Below are 17,334 nucleotides of genomic sequence, written 5' to 3'. Positions count from 1 at the left end.
CAATTCATAAATAATAAAGCCTCGTTATATTCTCCGACAGCTAATAAATATAGGCTTATCACAGCCGTAATATCCAATTAACGTCGTGCTTACAAGTTTTCCCACTCAGTCACTCGTGAATTCGTGAATACACACGTGCGGGTGCACTTTGACACAGACACTCACGCAGTTTTGTGCTCACATACAGAGACAACCTCTCGTCTGTCAAAAATATCAAATCCACACATCGCAGGTGCACGTACGAGTTGCGCTGGTGCAGATCCGGTGACCGGGATACGCAGGTGCAGAGATGGCAGTCGTGGTGGCTCGGGTGCAGTTTCGCTCGTTATATAGCTTTTACTCTCTCGCTCGCCCTATTTTTTTCTTTTTTCTTTTTTTTTTCAACGTGCAGTGTGCAAAACAAAAGTATTATCCCGGTGAGAGGGCCAGTTTCACGCTCAAAGCATGCCAGAACAAAATCGAAAAAAGCAATTTTTTTAAACGAACGGACGATGGAAAGAGAGAGAGGGATAAACTGCATGCCCTTTGAAATGATTCGAATTTCAATCATTTGGCGCTCAATTGAGTTATGGCAATGTATACACGCGGAGGCGTGAGAGAGAGAGAGAGAGAGAGAGAGAGAGAGAGAGATAATTTGCTCGGTGTTTATACAGTTTGCATGCAAAACAAGTGAGTGAGTGAACAAAGGACTTCTCTGGCCAAGGGCCTTGTTCTCTACGTTTCCTGTGCAAAAAATCGATTAGTGCCGTCGCTACACGCTACCGTGACTCCCAAAAGGCAGCTCTGCTCCCTCGAAATCAGATTGCAGCGGAGCGTCTGCTCTCCGTTTTGATTTTATTCGTTTGCGGACGCAGCTGACTGTCGTGAATCACGGCAGGTTAGAGAACGTTGCCGCGGTCGGAAACTACAAATAGAACGTGAAAGTGGAAGCGAACGCATGCGGTAGCTTGACTAACCTCGGGAGTGACAAAGTAACTGGGACTCTTCTCAATGGTGATCTGTCCTTTGAAGGAGTAGGGCATTTTCCTTCGGTACCAGTCGAGGCCCTTCTCGTAATTGTCGTTCCTGTCGAAGAAGTGCACCTCGCCGGCGGCCTTCTGGATCTGCGGATGCAGGAACAGGTACTCCAGGAGCGCTCGGGTGCCGCACTTGCGCACGCCGACGATGATGGCTTGCGGCAGCTGGCGGCTGGTTCGTGGGAAGTGCGCCTTGCCGGTGACGAAGAGCGCCGGCGGCGGTGGCGGTGACGACGATGACGACGACGACGACGACGACGACGACGACGACGACGATGACGACGACGACGACGACGACGACGACGACGACGATGACGACGACGACGACGACGATGACGAGGAGGAGGAGGAGGCCGAGGACCGCGGTGACGCCTCGTCAACGGGTGCGACGATCACCTTGTTAGCAGCGGCGCGCAGACTGTAAACCGCGCTGTCGTAGAGGATGTGGAAGGTGAGGAAGAGCGAGAGCAGTGCCACCGTGAGGAAGGCCGCCGCCACCTTGGGCCTGGAGAAGCCCACCACGAGGATGCAGTCCGAGGCGCTGTCCCCTAGATCTGTTGGCCTCATAGCCGCGCGCGGCATACATCTGCAACCACGACCACCGCCAAAGCTGACTTTGTTCTTTCGATCAGTCGCTCCGTTCTCTCCGGGCGGGCGCACCGACACTCTTCCAACTTGTCGCCGAGTTTCGCGGCCGCGCGCCGGACAAGTCGTTAAGGACTTTGCAAAAGTGCAAAGTTTGCGCAACTAATTTCCCCGGAGCGAAATTATAAGCCCCCGGCCCGAAACTCGAGCGTGCTTGCAAAGTTTCAAAAAAGATGTGCGTTTGACGGATCGAAGATTTAAAGTTTGATCGCGCGAGCCGCGTCCCGGTACACACATTCTTGCCAACGGACTCGAGCGCGCCTCGTCGAAATTCGACTCGCGAGTCCGCCTCGACACGGCCACGGAGCCCGCGAAATCAACTCCCGCCTTCCGGCGCTAAAGCCTTCAATGGTGATTCCAGCCTGTAGTTCGCCCTTGATCGAGCTGTCGCTGCGAGGCCTCTGCGCGATTTCGCACGCTCGCGGACCTATTAACATTTCAGAACGAGCACAAACGACCTTTGTGAGTTGGCTCGTGCTGGCGCTCTCTTCCTCTCCTTTTTTTTTCCTTTCTTTTTGCAGAAAAATCATAATTAAATACTGTCGCGTGCAGCCTTTACTCTCTCGACCAAGGGTCGCTGCCGCAGCAGCGGGAGCGCGAAAAAACAAGCGAAACGATTTTCGCGCACACGACTTGCCGCTCCAGGCGACTGGAATATCGAACTCGCTCGTTTCATAAATAAATCGCGGTCGTGCACACGTATATTCCCTCAAGCTCGATCAATCAGAGCGAGAGGGAGAGAGAGAGAGAGAGAGAGAGAGAGAGAGAGAGAGAGAGGGAGAGAGCAATGTCAATACACATTGCGAGTGGTTGTTTATTCCTTTCTCGTCCGCACGACTAAGAGCTAAAAATAAAATCGCCTGGCTATTACCGCGCCGCACGCCACGTATACTTTTTATTCGCGTTCCGGAGGGTTTGTACAGCCAGAGTTAACTCGCAAAGACACCGCCCACGCAGTCCCGAGAATTTGCATTTGGCGGATTGGCTGCCAGCGTTAATGAGTTTTCTTCGCGTGGTATCTAAGTGGCCGATCTACGCAAACGCTCGACGCTGTCCGTTTGCGTCCCGATGAGAAAATTAAATTTTGTCGAGCGGGACGAAAATCGAGTCACGCGGCCGCAGGTAACAATGACGAATCGTCGCACGGCCGACACACTGCCCAGGCATCGCGTCGTCATAGCTGCCAAGCTCGCTCGCTAATTGGTGATTGGTGCGCGACCCCGTGACAAACGTAACGTCGCTCGAGCCGAGCGCCAGCGGAAGCCGGGCGCGCGCAACGGCGAGCGAGCGCTCGCGCGAATCGGCCCCGTCCAAAGCGAGAAAACAACGCCGGTTGCTCGTTACGCGCGCCCCGCGCGCCCGGCAGGCGGAGGAGGAGCCTCGCGTTCGGACGTAGCGCCCGAGCCGCGGGTGCAACAACCGGCCCGCCGCGGACACATTTGGGGATGAGGCCACGGGCGCGCTCGGCTCGTCGATCACGAGTAACGCGATCCGCGCGCTTGGCCGAGAGTACAGCTTTCCCGATGCGCGCCGGGCGAGGCTTCGGCTCGCTCTCGTTGGCGCCGTAATTCAAGCCTCGCTCAGGACGGATAAAGCAGTCGCGGCCAATCCTTGCCTGCCTTGCTTTGCGCCCCTGGGGGATATTTCCCGTTGGCGCTGCCGGCGTCGCTGCTGCTACTGCCGGAGCTCCGAATAACGGATAGCTCGGGCCTTTATCAACTTGTCGGATTCGCCTTGCGCCACATCTTTCGCGCCGCGCGAGAAATCGATAAGCACGTATGTGCGTATTTCACCTTCTTTTTGTCTCGCGTATACTTCTTCGGGAACGCTCTTCGTTACATTTCTTTTGTTTTCGCAGCTTCCGCAACGGCAAAGATCACGGGCTGGCGATTCGACGAGCGCCGACCGATAAGAGGCAGAGAAACTGCGGCACGGCCTCGAAATTTTCACGCTCGAGTAATTCAAATTGTAACATTGCAAAACCAAGTCGAGCGAACGGTACGACAAAATTCTCGTCCGAGGGTGATACGAGCGCGCGATAAATTTACAAAGTCGCTATCGAGACTCGTCGAAATTGGAGGCACGGTCGAAAGTCGAACGGTAAAAACAAAAAGAAGAATGAGAAAAAGGAAATCCCAGCCGATCGAGAGCGGAAAAAACTTGTTTACGGCATATCGCGCGCGCAAGAAGAGTTTCGTCGGCCGACAAATATTCGCGTGCGAGTCGGCGCGCCGGGACAGGCCAAATATTTATTTGGCTCCCTCGGCTCGCGCGCCCGATCGAACTGCGCCGCTGTTGTCGGCACCATTCGCCGGGAGAAAAAAGGACGATCAGTCGGGTGGGTGTCTCGCGCGCAACGGCCGAGCGTCCGCGGGCAACGCGAGTGGGACGAATCGCAAAGCCGAGAGCGCGTGGAAAACAAAATTCCTCCGTGTTCCTTTTCTTTACCAGCTGTTTATCGCTACACTTCAGGGGCAGATGTCGCCGAGCGAGAGAGTAACATTTTTAGCGTCGCTGCTTCAACCTGGGTTTTTATGCCTCGCAGTACAGAAAGAAAAGAAACGAAACGAAACGCACGCGGATAGACGAGACAACGTTTTTCATAAATATTGTACGATTATACGTATGAACGAACGTATCTTTCAGGGACAAGACAGGTCGAAGATCGGCCGAAAAATTTACAGCGGTTTTCTTACTCTTCTTCTTCGTTATTGGACGAAAGACTAATGATTCCGCAGGTGAACGCAAAGGAAAATCACAAAAGGTGCACGCGCGATACCAATGGCGAACGTTATCGACGCGAAAGTGGACCTCTCTCTCGTACTTCGTTCCGGCGAGTCATCGAGTTGCTCATTCCGGCGCGAGAACAAAAGCCGCAGCGCGACGCCGACACAATAGCCCACCGGCTCGCTCGATCGACTTTATTTAATTAAACTTCTCCCCAGAGGCGTAAGTCGCGATTATACGGCTTAATAAAGCATAACGGGAGGAGAGCGCGAACTCAGCGCGACGCGTTAATTAGGCCGCGGCGGAGGCAAAGAAAAAGCGGGCGCGGTTGGGCAAGGGGGAGGCCCGGCGGATGCAAAGCGTTGTAAATACGAGGGGCGGCGCGTCGTTCGTGACTCGGCGCAGTACGCGCGCGAACATTCCGCGGCGAGCTCCCGACGGCACGCGCGGTAATTCGGCGTCAATTAGCGGAGAGCAGCGATCTTCCGCTCGCGAAACTTTAATTAGTTAATGGCAGGCGGCGAGCGCGATGGCCGAGCGCGATGGCCGAGCGCGATAACGGCGGACGGAGGACGCTCGGTCCCGGGCCCGAGCAGGCGAGCGCCGGTCGATCGGGTGCATACTCACAGAACATCCAGGGGCAACGGGGCGGGCCAGCCGTGACGAGACCAAGCCTTCACGGGCATCGAGCCGTCGGTGGTCGTCGGCCTCTCGGCGGCTCTGCAGCAGCGGTCCCTCACATGCTCACCTGCAACGACAACCGAGAGCCAAGTGAGTCCCGATCCGCCTTCCGTCGGAGTCCGCTGCGCGGGAAATTGTCCAATTACTCGGGGAATTCACTCGCGGCGCCTCACGTCAGCGGCAGCGATGCAATTCCATTTGTCCGCTTTGTTTTTTCCCTTTCTCGTGCTCTCCTCGGGGCGAGCGAGGGCGTTTTAACGAGCCAGCGAACGAAATTACCGACACAAGCCGGCGGCGCGGGACGGGGCGTAGGTGTAGGAAGGAAATAATACGACGGCAGCGCGATGGGGCGGGGGAGGGCGTTCGCTCGATCGCGTGCTGCAGTCACTGCACACGTGTACGCTCGCTGTAGTTGGCTCCCAATCGGAGAGGAATCGATGCTCAGCGCCAGCTCGCGACACGCGTACGAATTTCGCCAGGCGCCGCGGCGACTCCGACGCCTCGATTAGCTCGGCCTCGCAAGAACAACGTCCGATCGAGCCGAACGACGCGCGACCGGCCGCAGCCCTCGCTCGGCCCGTCGTCGAGATCTAATGCATATTCGGCTTGTTTAGGTTCCAAAAATCGATGCGCGACGAGGCGGAACAGCCGCAACTTCTTCACTTGGACTTGGCCGTTCTCATTTGTGGCTCGGCGAACTTTCTCGTGCTCCGTTGCTCTGTACCCTCAAATGCAAACAACGCTTACGTATAATCTAGAAAATGAAGCGGCGACCGCTCCGCTGCATCCGGCCTGCACTCGGTGGCGCGACTTCGCCTCGAAAATCGCACGGCTCGCCGCGAGCGCATTTCCAACAAGGACCGATTGCCACGGGCGAATCGATACGGCGTCGCGTGCGATCTGTCCCGTCGCAGCCGACCCCGATCCGACGAACAGCGCGGGCAACGATGCGGAGGCTGCTGGCCGAGGTCCGTTCGCCGGCGTCGGCTACGCGCGCTCGAGCCGTCCCACGGCGGCCTCGATTCGTCGCGAGCGCCGCGCGGCCGAATCGAGACGGCTATAGCAGCGAGGCCAAGACAAAAAGAAACGAGCGGCCGCGCGCCGAGGTGGCTCCGGGCAGCTTTACGTACTCGCGCGGGTCGTTCGCACGCTCGAGCGCCCGGGAAACGGAGCGGATTACTCGTTTTCCAGCGGCCAAAGCCGCGAGCTTTCTTATCTCGAAGGCCGAGCTGCGCTGCTTTTTAGTTTGTTCGCGGCCGCGCGAAACAACTTTTTCCGCGAATTTATATGTAGGTCGGATCGATGTTTAATGCATTCTCAGAGACTCCGAAGCTCGCGCAGCAGAATGCAGCTTTCCCTTTGCGTTGCGCGCGCAAGCTCTTAACTCGCGACTTTGTATCGGCAACTAGGCTAACCTTACTTCTCATCGGCTCGGTTCAAAATTCTACGTGGCTGATGAACAGCGCGATTTAGTCGCCACTTGTAACTCGGGAGCTCGGACGGCGAAGAACGAGATGCATTTGATTTGGGTCTACCAGCCGTCCACTTCGATTAGGACGTACTAGGGCGCGACTGCTACCGGCGACTTGGCGCTGTTCGGCAATTCAGTTGCGGCGTGGTAACGCGTCGAAAAGCAATAAACCGTTCGAGTACATAGCAGTGCGCCGATGAAAGCCTGCGATGGCAAAAGGAAAAAAAAAAAAATAGTGCGCTGCGCGGTTGCACGGAGGAGACGGCAGAGAAGAAAAAATAGATCGAGATCATGCACGACTGCACAATTATTCATGGCATCGCATCGATCGTCGCTCTTGCTCTTTCGTAGCTTATGCCCCATGGCTTGCAAGTGTGCAGCAGCAGCAGCAGCAGCAGCGCGGCTGCGCGTGCAAGCTAGAGAGAACGGAGGGCTTGGGGGAGAACTCGTGGGAGAGCTCAGCCATTGACAATCGATTTTCCATATTTTATTACACTTATGTGCGCGTGGCCCGTAACCACGGACAGAGACTGGTGCGCGGCGAAGGAAACGGGACAAGGGTGTCGGTTTACTTTGGCAATTTACGATCATCGCTAGTACAATCCTGATGGATTGCGCTCGTTATTTCGTTCGCTCTCGCCTGTTTCTCGCGCTCGGCCGCTGGCTAACGAGGCCTCTGATGAATATTATTCTTTTTCTTTCAATTTCCCTTCCGCAGAGTGATTTAAGAGCGCTTTTTTTAAAATAATGGACTTGATTAGAATTGAGGTCACGTGGTAACGAGCTTCGGAAAGTTTTCGGAAAAGAGAGACTACTTTTCGAACGTCCAGATCTCCGGCGACGGCGCGACAGAGCTGGAGGTTTTGAATTTTGTTTGAGATTGTACGGCAGGACGACAAAGTGCCTTTACGAGTTTCAGTAGCGTTCGACTTATTTGCGCCTCCTATCTCGCGCCACGCACTTGTAGCGCTTCCTTTTTCCTCGATGGATTATCTCTGGCAGTAGTCTCGAAATGCGTTCGGCCCGTCGAGCTGGAGAGGAGGAGTCCCCCCGCGCCTCTCGACAAATCAGCCGCTCCCGTTCGGATGGTTAGCGGGAAAAGCAAAGCGAGCTTCGGGCTCGAGTGGCGGTAAAAATCTGAGGCGTCAGAGCAGCGGTAGCCCCGGAGCCCGGAGCTCGGAGCCCGAAGATTCGTCCGACAAATAAATAGGGGCCAGGAGGGTGGCAGCGGAGAATCCCAATCGCCCTGGGGAAGGCTCGCAAGAGGCTTCCGAGCTATAGCGCCCAAAAAGAGAAAAAAGACCGCAGACTCTTAAGGGGTCGACGCCACGGCGGCGGCGCTCGGGCTCCTTGTCGCGACTCGCCATCGGACGTCCAAGTTTACAACGCTTTTACCGCGACGTGAATAATAGAGCGGGCAATTTACGCCCGCCCGCTTTTATGCCGCTCTTCTTTTCTTCTCCTAGACGGGGACAGAGACTCGCTCGCTCGTCTGCTCGACAGGACTGATGCGCGTGCAAGTGCACCGACAACGAGATCTCGCGGCTGACCGTAGCGAGTTCGTTTCGCTCGGCGCTTGTCCGCGAGAAATGACGCGGCGAGGTGCCCCCGAACGGCAGCCGCCGCGCCAAGTATTTTTGGTCCCGCGTGCCTCGCGCAATAGCATTAGCTGCAGCGCGGCGGCAGGCTAAAAAAAAGTCGAGCGAGCGTGCATCCCTCGGGCCGCTCAGGCAAATTGGCAATATCCTGCGAGAGCAACAGACCAGTCGGCCGGCTTTTTGCGCGATTGCAGCTCGGCCCCTGTTCTCGCTCCGCGCGCCGCTCGCCAAATAAGTAATGGTGCCGGCAAGCGGCCGAGGTGAGGCGGGGCGAAGCGGGGCGAAGCGGGGCGAAGCGGGGCGAAGCGGGGCGAAGCGGGGCGAGGCTCGAGCGCCGACCGGCGCCGGCAAAAACCGGGCCGCGCGGACCCCTTTGTTTGTTTTTCGGCGGCGAGCTCGGCGGCAAAGCAAACGGGCGGATCGCTGCGCCTCGGGCAAACAGCTAGCTCGATCGAGTGACTTGGTCCAGCGTAAACTCCCAAATGGGCAGTCCGCGCGCGTTGGCAGCGGCGACGATGACGATGACGACGACTCGAGCCGAGATGATGGACACATCCCGCGCGATCGTTCGCATTTCGAGCTGCCTGGTTGTCCTTGACGGGCGCCAAATTGCCAAACGGCTCTCGGTAATTCGTGTGTCAACGTGTAATGAAACGGGAAAAAGGTCGTCTAGCCTCGTCGATTAATTCGCTCGCCGTTACACGTCCAACGCCATTGGGGTATATAGACATACCCTCGGTACATAATTAAAAGTTCGGCTTATCCGAAGAGAAACGGAGGGGGCGAACAGTTAATTGGCAAAGAACGCAATCATTCGAGTTCTCTCACTCTCTCTTTCTCTCTGGCAGTGCTATTGAGAAATGTCAAGAGCCATCGATTCTCTTTTTTTCTGTTTGTTCCGCGAATTCTTGACCTATTGCCGGTTTAATTTGGAAAGCCACTCGACTCGGTTAGCTTTAATTGATAGAATAGATAGTTCAGTGTGTCAATTAGGTTTGTGCCAGGGGTCATTGATAATGCAGGTTGACGCCAGTTCGATAATTAACTGTCTTTCGAACCCACGGTCTCTCATAAAGCCGTGCAATTTTAATGCGCGGCCCGCTCGTGTCTCCGACGTGCAATCCGATTGCGATTGCTTTCTTCGATGGGTCATTCTGACGAAAGCTCCAATCGAATTTCTTAAGACTTTTGCAGGCTGTGCCTCGCGATCTAGAAACGGAAAAGGGAGCTGCTTGTCGCGGTGCAGTACATTTCGTAAAAGAACGGGAAAATATGGCATCCAACTGTAGTGGCCTTAGTGTCAACAATCACAAAAAGCTCTCCTCTTCGCTTTTTTCTTTTGTCACTGTTGCCGTCAAAATTCAGTTCAGACATTTTAGGAGCTTTCGCCCAACGAATTCAAGCCGCTCGCGCAAAAAGCAAATAAAAGACGCGACACCTTGGAAAACGAGACACCGTTCTCTCGAAAAACCTGTTATGTCGCGCGTCGTCGTCCGGGGATGCCGAGGGTGAGAGAGACCGGGGAGGCGAGAGAAGGGAAAAACGAGGTCAAGGGTGATTAAGAACTCGCCAAAGCTATATATCGCGAGGCGTGTATGTATAATGCACAGAGGTCAATGGGATTCAGAGGCGTGTCCTTGTCTCTCGCCGGATTTCTCTCGCAGTATCGGTGAATTACGACGAACCTGCTCGTTATTAGCCGAATGTATTCGGCTGGGCGTCGAAAGCGCGCTTTGACTAGATTTTTAAACGGACGAAATTGCTACGAACGATCGGAGCACAGGAGACTCGAGAAGCCGTCGTCGATCAGTTCTCCATACTGCAACTATAAATCGCGAGAGAAAGAACCAGCGCTACTAATCGACGAGCACGCCAATCATCTCTAACGAAAAAATATCATGCCCTAAAAAAAAAGAAAAAAAACTGTCGTTGCGCTTGCTCTCTCGTGTACGGAGCCGTAATAACAGTCGAGTCGGGACGCTCGTAAATATTGATTTTCGCGCGCGGATAAGTGTATTAGGAATATTCCGGGCGTTCGGAGGTCAAGCTCGTGAAGGCGTAATCGCGCGGGAGACCGGCCATTAAAATCAAACAAAAAGGCCGTAAACCCGTTGACATCTTGGGGCAAGCTTCACGGGAAGCTGGAACGAGCCCTCGAACTGCGCGCGAAAAATAATATTAAGGCGCGAGTCTGCTGCTTTCTAATTTGGGTGTCTTCTTCTCTTACTCGGGCGTATTCGTCTCGCGGCGAGGTACGACCCACCCAAACATTGCAAATAATTAGCCAAGTGCTCTGCAAAGCCTTCTCGTGAGTCGATTCATCGCCGACTACTCTTTCGCGCGATCACTTGGCGGATATATCCGGCGCAAGCGACGGCAGCCCAGCCGTCACTCGATCGCAAACTATTTTCAAACGGATCAATCCGTCATTCCAATGCATTGTCCAACGAGATTTATCTCGAGTCGTGGGAACGTAAGCTTTAATGTTTGAACAGACGAAAAGCCTTTCCAAATAAATTACTCTCCTGGATAGCCTCATTCAAAAGCTTACAACGGCAAAGTAAGCTACCATCGCGTTATTATTCCGTTCGAATAACCACGGCGATAAACGTCGAGGCGCGCCAGTGGGAAAGAGCTTTAGGTGTTTTGGAGCTGTGAAGGTGACATAAACTGTCTTACGAGCAACTTAAAAATGCACGCTGTAATGAATAATAGATTACGTAGCTAGGCCGGCAAAGTATTGGTGAGTCCGTAACACGCGAGAATTGACTAGGAGAATCGAGGCGAAGCCGAGGTCGGCAAACGCGTGCTATGGGCTTGCCAGTTTCCCGGTCGCGTTGCGCATACTATTTTTTTACCCAGCAAGGTCGAAATAAGCATATTACCGACCGGCCGCTGGACGAAAAAGGCAATTTCGAGCGATGCGTCGTGCGTAAACGCACACGCTACGGGATTGCAGAGGGACGCGCGCGTACGATTATTAAGCGTGGCGAGACGAGGAGCCGACGATCCTCACGGCGTCACCCGTCAGCTCGAGCGCGTTTGGGCTCGCTCGGTTTCAGCGGAAAAGCGAAGCTGTCGGCGAATTCGGCGATGCTACAGTGCCATCGGCGCGTGCGGGTACGCGCTCACGGGAGAACGGCAAGAAAAAAGAAAAGACGAAGAGGACGCTACCATTGAGATCGGATTCCTATTCAAATCGCCGAAACTTCAAATCTGTACGGTCGTTCGGGGAGATTCGATCAACCTCTCGGCCTCCGGACGAGCACCGGATTCCGTTCGTCAGCGTCGGAAAAAATAAAAAAGCACAGGTTCGCTCATGATTAAAGAAAGAGCCCACGCTCCTCCGAGATTAAAGTATTTCTTTCCTCTCTTCTTTCTTCTCTTTTTTGGGCGTGCCGCTGCCCCCCCCCCCCCCGTACATACATTAAGCAGATTCCGAAGTCCCCTTCTCGCTAGACCGATTCCCGGGAGACGCAAGCGTGCACGCGGTTGATCGTCGTCGTCGTGCCGAACGCTTTCTCGCGGCGCCGAATACGCCAGCGTAATTGTAGCGAGCAAATCGATATGCGCGGCAGCTCTGACGGTGTGGCGCGCGCTGATCGCCGCCGCGTCTTCCCCAGAAGCGCGCGCTCGCGGTCGCTCGCAGTTTCCTCGCGCCGCACATCGACGATTAAACGGCGCTGCGGGCGGATCCGCGCCTGCCTCGTTTTGGAGTGGAGCGCCGCCACGTAAGTCCTGTCGGAGAGGGCTCTCGAGATAAGAATTGCACGCCGGGCTTTATACTTGTTTTGTCGCGAGCGAGGGCTGTTCGCGTTCCATTGAGCTCGCGCTGCACGCACGCGCGCGACGTCCAAGACTGCAGCGTTGGGGAAGAGCCTTCCATTAACTCGCGAACTCGATAGGACTTGGTTCGCGGAAGAGCGGGGAAAATTGACCGACCGCCGGCAGCCGCGGCCTGCGTGACAGGACGCTCTGCATTGCAAAAGCAGCAGCGATCTTTCCGGCAGCGCGCGAACGTTTAATGACGCGAGAGCCACGAAGAGGGGAAGCGAAAAAAATGCTTCCACTCGAGCTCGAATGCAGATTATCCAATTTCCCGCTAACAAGCGAGAGGGAGAAGCTTCGCGCACGGAGAGTCCCTCGGCGATAAGATGCTACTTGGAGAATAACAAAAAAGAAGAAGAGGTGGAGGAGGAGGTGGAGGAGGAGGAGGAAATCCGCGCGTATTTTCCGGAAGGCCGGCTGCAGTTTCTACCCCGCGCACCCTCGGCCCGAAAGAAGCCACGGTCGTCATGAATAATTCCATAAAAGCCTAGCGCTTCATTTCTCATTCCACGCGACGCGAAGGCGAGGGAAGGCAGGAGTAACGAGGAGCTCGCGCTCATCCTGACCATCAATTTTGCCGATCGCATGCGCGTTACGAAAATTATTAGCTTTCTCGGGCAGTGACGAGAGTCCGGCTGGACATTCGCGCGAGGAAAGCGCGGGGGCCGCGTGGGTTACGTCCGCTGTACTGAGCGCTCGCCCCGCGGCGCGGCCGAGTTCCTTAGGGGTGCCCAGCGCCGCCAACGGGCGGGTTATCGCGATTCGGCAGCGATCCGCGACTCGCGCGCGCGATATTCGCTCTTATTCCCGCGAACGCGCTGATAGTGCAATTAACTTTCGGTTCGTTCGCGCGCTCCACTGCGAAATTAATTCGCGCCTATTTGCGCCGAAGCTCGTTACAAGCGCAAGCGTACAATCATCGGGACGCCCGAGCGCCAATTTCAATTTCATTCCTGCACCATATTTAATTTGCAATTTTGCTAATTGGGCCCCGTCTCTCTCCCCCCGTCCCTTCGTCTTTCTCTCGCGACTGCGATCGAATCGCCTTAAACGCGACGCTCGAGTCGCAAACTCGTAATTATTAATCGTTTCGGAAGCGTGCCATCCATTTCTCTGATTAAAAATAAAAAGCGTTCGTGCACGACGAAAGGGAATTTGCGAAAAAGCACTCGCGAGTCGCAGTTCAAAGCTGCGCCACGCGTCGAGCCACAGGGGGGGGGGCGGAAAAACGGAGGCAGGCATATTTACCTTTTCCCGCGCGTAAAATTTATCTCACAATCAAAGCGTGGAATGGAAAGAGAAAAAAATTTTTCAGCCGTGCAATCCCAGGCAAGCGGCATTTCAACGGCTGCGCGAGGCACGCGAGCGAGTTTAAAAACCAACGAGATACGTACTTACTCCGAGGCGGCTCGACGCCGACACGTACGCTGAAAGAAGCCTCGGCGCAAGCCAAATGCTGATTCACGCGCGCGCGGCCGTTGAGTAAATATTCGATAATTAGGTTCGTGAGATATCGTTCTCGGCGGCGAGCGATCGCACTGGCGGCAGCCACCGCGGCTCGTTGGAAATTCACCGTCGATGCCGAATTCGAATTCGTCCTGGGTTCGGGTAACGAGCCGTCCGATCGGCAAAAAAAATGCGGCAGGCGCGTTCACGTCGAGCTTACGCGCAACGATATTGCACGTTCTAACGGTGCGAAATTTTACCGGACAAATATTTCTTATGTTTCCACTCCCAGCATAAACGCGACATTGGAACAGCGGACCTGTCTTTTTTCCTTGTTTTTATTGATTATCGACGTTCTCGATCGCGCTCGTGAGATTTGTCCGGCGGGTCGGTCCGCGACGCCGAGAGATTTCGCGTAATCGAGGCATCGAGGCACCAACGGCAGAAGGACAGAGGTGCGATGCTCGGCGTCGCGACCGCGTCGAAAGTTCGTAAAGCCCAATGGAGTCGAGGCGAGACTCAGCGGCTCGTGCACAATCTCGCGCGTTAATCTCGATCCCCGGCGAGAAGGCCTCGACTCCTCCGGCTTGAAAACTGACCCTTTTTGCCCCCTCTCCCATCCCCCGCACGGATAAAGGGCACTCGCGAGCGAAACGCCTCAAAGGCGAGAGACTATTTATTGGCCCTGTCGCTGATTTATATTGCGCGGAGAGTTTTTGATTATTCGACGCCGCGCATCCAACCGGAGCCGCTTTGCGCGAGCTTGTAATTAGTAGCGCGTGCGGCAAAGAAGAGGAGAGAGAGAGAGAGAGAGAGAGAGAGAGAGAGAGAGAGAGAGAGAGAGAGAGAGCGCGAAAGATGAGGTGCGCAACGGAGATTTTTTCAATTCGGAAGAACAATAATGACAAAAAAACGAGGTCGGGCAGGCAATTTTTCGACATAAATGTTTGAAGAGAAGTCTGTCGGCTATACGTATACATATTTTCACAATATCTGGCAGAGCGTCGAAGCTTCGTCGAAAAGAGCGTTAACATTTAACTGGGAAGTTTCATAATCGAACGACGGCGAACGTCACTGAAATTGAAAACTCGCGAGCGCTCGCGAACGTCCGTTTGCAGAGGTCAGCCGAAGTGTGCGGCGGTGGTTGTGCTCGCGTTTCAATAGCTTAATTGGCCGCCTCATCATCTAATAAGTCGCCAAATTATCATTTAATGCGGTCGAGCGAGACGGGGCCGATCGGCGAAGAGGAGGCATTAGACGCCGGCAATTGTATTGATTGCAGACCGCGCGCATCGTCTCCGTGAACTGAATCTTGAAAGGCTATACTTAGCTCAGGCATCCGAGAGAGACTAAACGGATCCATTTCAGGCCGCATATTCTAGCTCTATTTTAGGCACTCGGAACGGTCGAATAATTACAAGCGAGAATATGGTCGCGTGGATAGTTCGTCCGCAACCAGGACGATTTGCATTTTGCAGCTGCGGACTCTTGCCGAACGCAGCCGAATCTGTTCGGCGAGCGAGGAGAGGCCTCACCGCGACCGATAAGACGAAGGTCTAGTGCATCTCGGAGCAAAGTTGGCGCGCAGCCGGTCTACGGTACGTAACCCGTCGAGCGACTCTCCGACGGTAATCAGAGCGCGCCGGACGCGCCAGCGCAATTAAACTTGGGCCAATTAAAGTTTTTCCCGCTTTTCCCTTTCTCCTCTCGGCCAGCGTGTGTCGCGCCAAACGCGTGATTTCGATTCGAGCCAATCGCATCTCTGCCCCGTCGCCGAAAAGCGCGAAATTCCGTTGCGAGTTCCTCTTTTGCCCGACAAACGAGTCTTCCTCCGAGCACGCGCAGTCTCGAACGACTCACTTTGAAGAAGCGGCGCGAGATCTCTCGCCTCGAGCTTTTCTTTTGGGAGACAGGAAACTACCGGCAGAACTACTGGTTGCTAAACGGAGAGCAGAGTGGCGCGCGCGCTCATTGGCATCGAGGCCAGCTGCGGAGAACGTAATCACGCGGAATGCTTGTCGGTCATGAGTTTCGCGCGAAGACGTATTTCAAATATTAACGCCGGTGTATAATGCGCGACGCGGGCGCGCTTAATTGTTTCAAGGTTGACTTGTCGTTCGCGCGCGAAACGCGCCTCGTCCGGCGAGAGGCGAGCCAAATTATCCTCGATCGTAGCGATCCCAGAGCTCCTCGCGGCTCCTCGTTCTCGCGCAGTCGAGACTAGCTACGGCCACGGAAACTCCGGTAATTAGGCTTCGCCGAGCACTCGTAAACGGAACGACGCATTCGCAAAAGTAAAGCGGACGAAAAGACAGCAAAAGCGAAAATAGACGGGCACACGCGATGAAAAAACGTACGCTACATGTGGCTGCAGGTGGACCCACGCATAAAACCCAATCGTAAAGTCCGAAAGCTCGTGAGGTGTGACAAAAGCTCCAGCCCGGGCGCCCCCTCCGACGTCCCGCTCAAACAATCCGAATTGAAGCAAATAAAAGAAGGAGAGAGAGAGAGAGAGAGAGAACACGCGAGAGCGGCTTCGCTCGCGTTGTCCTCGGGCTTGGAAGTTTATCTTTGTTAACTCGTCAACTAACCCCCTTCCCCCCCGGCCTCTTTTGTGTGTTCGCAGCCCGTTAAAGACCGCACATTACAATGCTTCGTGCCGGAACGACTCTCTCTTGTTTGCACTCGCAGGCTTTTTAATGTTTCAGGTGTCCCGAGCGAAAGAAATGCTCGACGACCTCGCGGCGCGCGAGATATTAGGCGCTCAGCGAGATTACGTTCGCGCGCGTACACTGTCGGGTATCGAGTGCCAAGCAGCCGTGAACCGAGGCTGCTATTGGTGACGCTCACCGAATCTGCGCCAGACAGAGAGAGAGAGAGAGAGGCTTAATTAATTCCAAGTAGTTTTGTCGCGAAAGGCCTTAATCCTCGGGCCGGGCTGTTTGGCGCAGAGAGCAGCTCGACACGCGATTACGCCGCTGAAAAGCTGGAGTATAATTGACTCGCACTTCGGGCGTGCAGCGCACGCAGCCTCGAGCGAGCGTCCTCGCGTCCTTTGTGATCGATTGCACGCGCGTGTGCCTCGGACCGGAGTGGCAGGGGCAGCTCGGGTCGGGGGGTGCTTACCTGGTGCGCGGGAGCCAAGGTCGGGTTAGTAGGTTGCCGCCGTTGCCGCGGCTGGTCGCTGCGGCCGCTACCTCGTGCGAGCCGTGCGGCGTGCCTTCGCAGTGGAGCAGCTCGAGCTTCGGTCGGACGCTGCACTGTTGACGGTGGCGGGAGCTGGAGGACGGCCGCGGGAGCCAGCGAGCGAGCGAGCGTGTGACCGAGGGGGGAGGGGACAGGCGGGCAGAGAGAGAGAGAGAGAGACAGAGAGAGAGAGAAAGAGAGAGAGAGAGAGAGCGAGAGCGAGCGAGCACGGCTCTGCGGGACTCGAGTGTAAAAGCTGCGAGGCTCCGCGGTCTACTGGCGAGCGGAGCGCCTCGGCGTCGCGTATTATACTCGTCCGTTCGTCGACCGACGCCACCTCGCTCCGTCTCTCTCTCTCTCTCTCTCTCTCTCCCTCTCTCGCTCGGTCCGCGCGCGCGAGCGTCGGCACGGGTAGGACGTAGTAAAGCGTAGGCGCATGCGCTCTGCGTACGCCGAGCTTTTTTTCGCTCGTCGCGGTGGCGCTGCTACTGCCCTTAGCCGACTTTATCTCCGTATTGTTCGCTTGCTTTTGTTCATTTCCAAGGAGAGAAGGGAGGCTGTGTGGGTGCAAGCGTGAGCGCGCGCGCGCGCCTTGCCGCTGCACTTCGCTTTGAAAGCTCCGCTGCCGAGATTAGAGTTTAGTGCCACCTGCGCGCGCGAGAAAAAAAAACAAAGAAAAAGAAAAAAGAACAGAGCCCGCAGTTATTTCGACTCTGCTCTCGTTTTCTTTACTCCG

The 17,334-nt window shown here is 55.3% G+C and overlaps 1 protein-coding gene across 2 annotated transcripts in view; it reads right to left on the bottom strand.

Annotated features, from left to right (window-relative positions):
- LOC131668803 (heparan sulfate glucosamine 3-O-sulfotransferase 1) overlaps positions 1-16,859 on the bottom strand; it is a 28,043-nt gene extending 11,184 nt beyond the window's left edge. Inside the window, exons 1-4 of one of the 2 annotated variants that reach the window (XM_058943245.1) lie at positions 16,539-16,859; positions 5,016-5,136; positions 1,379-1,602; positions 957-1,297 (exon numbers count right to left, since the gene is read on the bottom strand). In XM_058943245.1, coding sequence (XP_058799228.1) covers positions 957-1,297; positions 1,379-1,602; positions 5,016-5,074 — 624 coding nt within the window. In that variant the 5' untranslated portion in view covers positions 5,075-5,136; positions 16,539-16,859. Of the gene's footprint in view, positions 1-956; positions 1,603-5,015; positions 5,137-16,538 lie in introns of both variants that reach the window. The other variant, XM_058943244.1, reaches the window with a different exon arrangement.
- Between the last annotated feature and the right edge of the window lie 475 nt (positions 16,860-17,334).

This window comes from Phymastichus coffea, unplaced genomic scaffold, assembly GCF_024137745.1.
Source record: "Phymastichus coffea isolate CEN01 unplaced genomic scaffold, Cenicafe_Pcof_1.1 PCOF00083, whole genome shotgun sequence".
Classification (NCBI taxonomy): Eukaryota; Metazoa; Arthropoda; class Insecta; order Hymenoptera; family Eulophidae; genus Phymastichus; species Phymastichus coffea.
The sequence above is the reverse complement of the archived record's forward strand: the minus strand, read 5'-3'. Positions and strand labels throughout refer to the sequence as shown.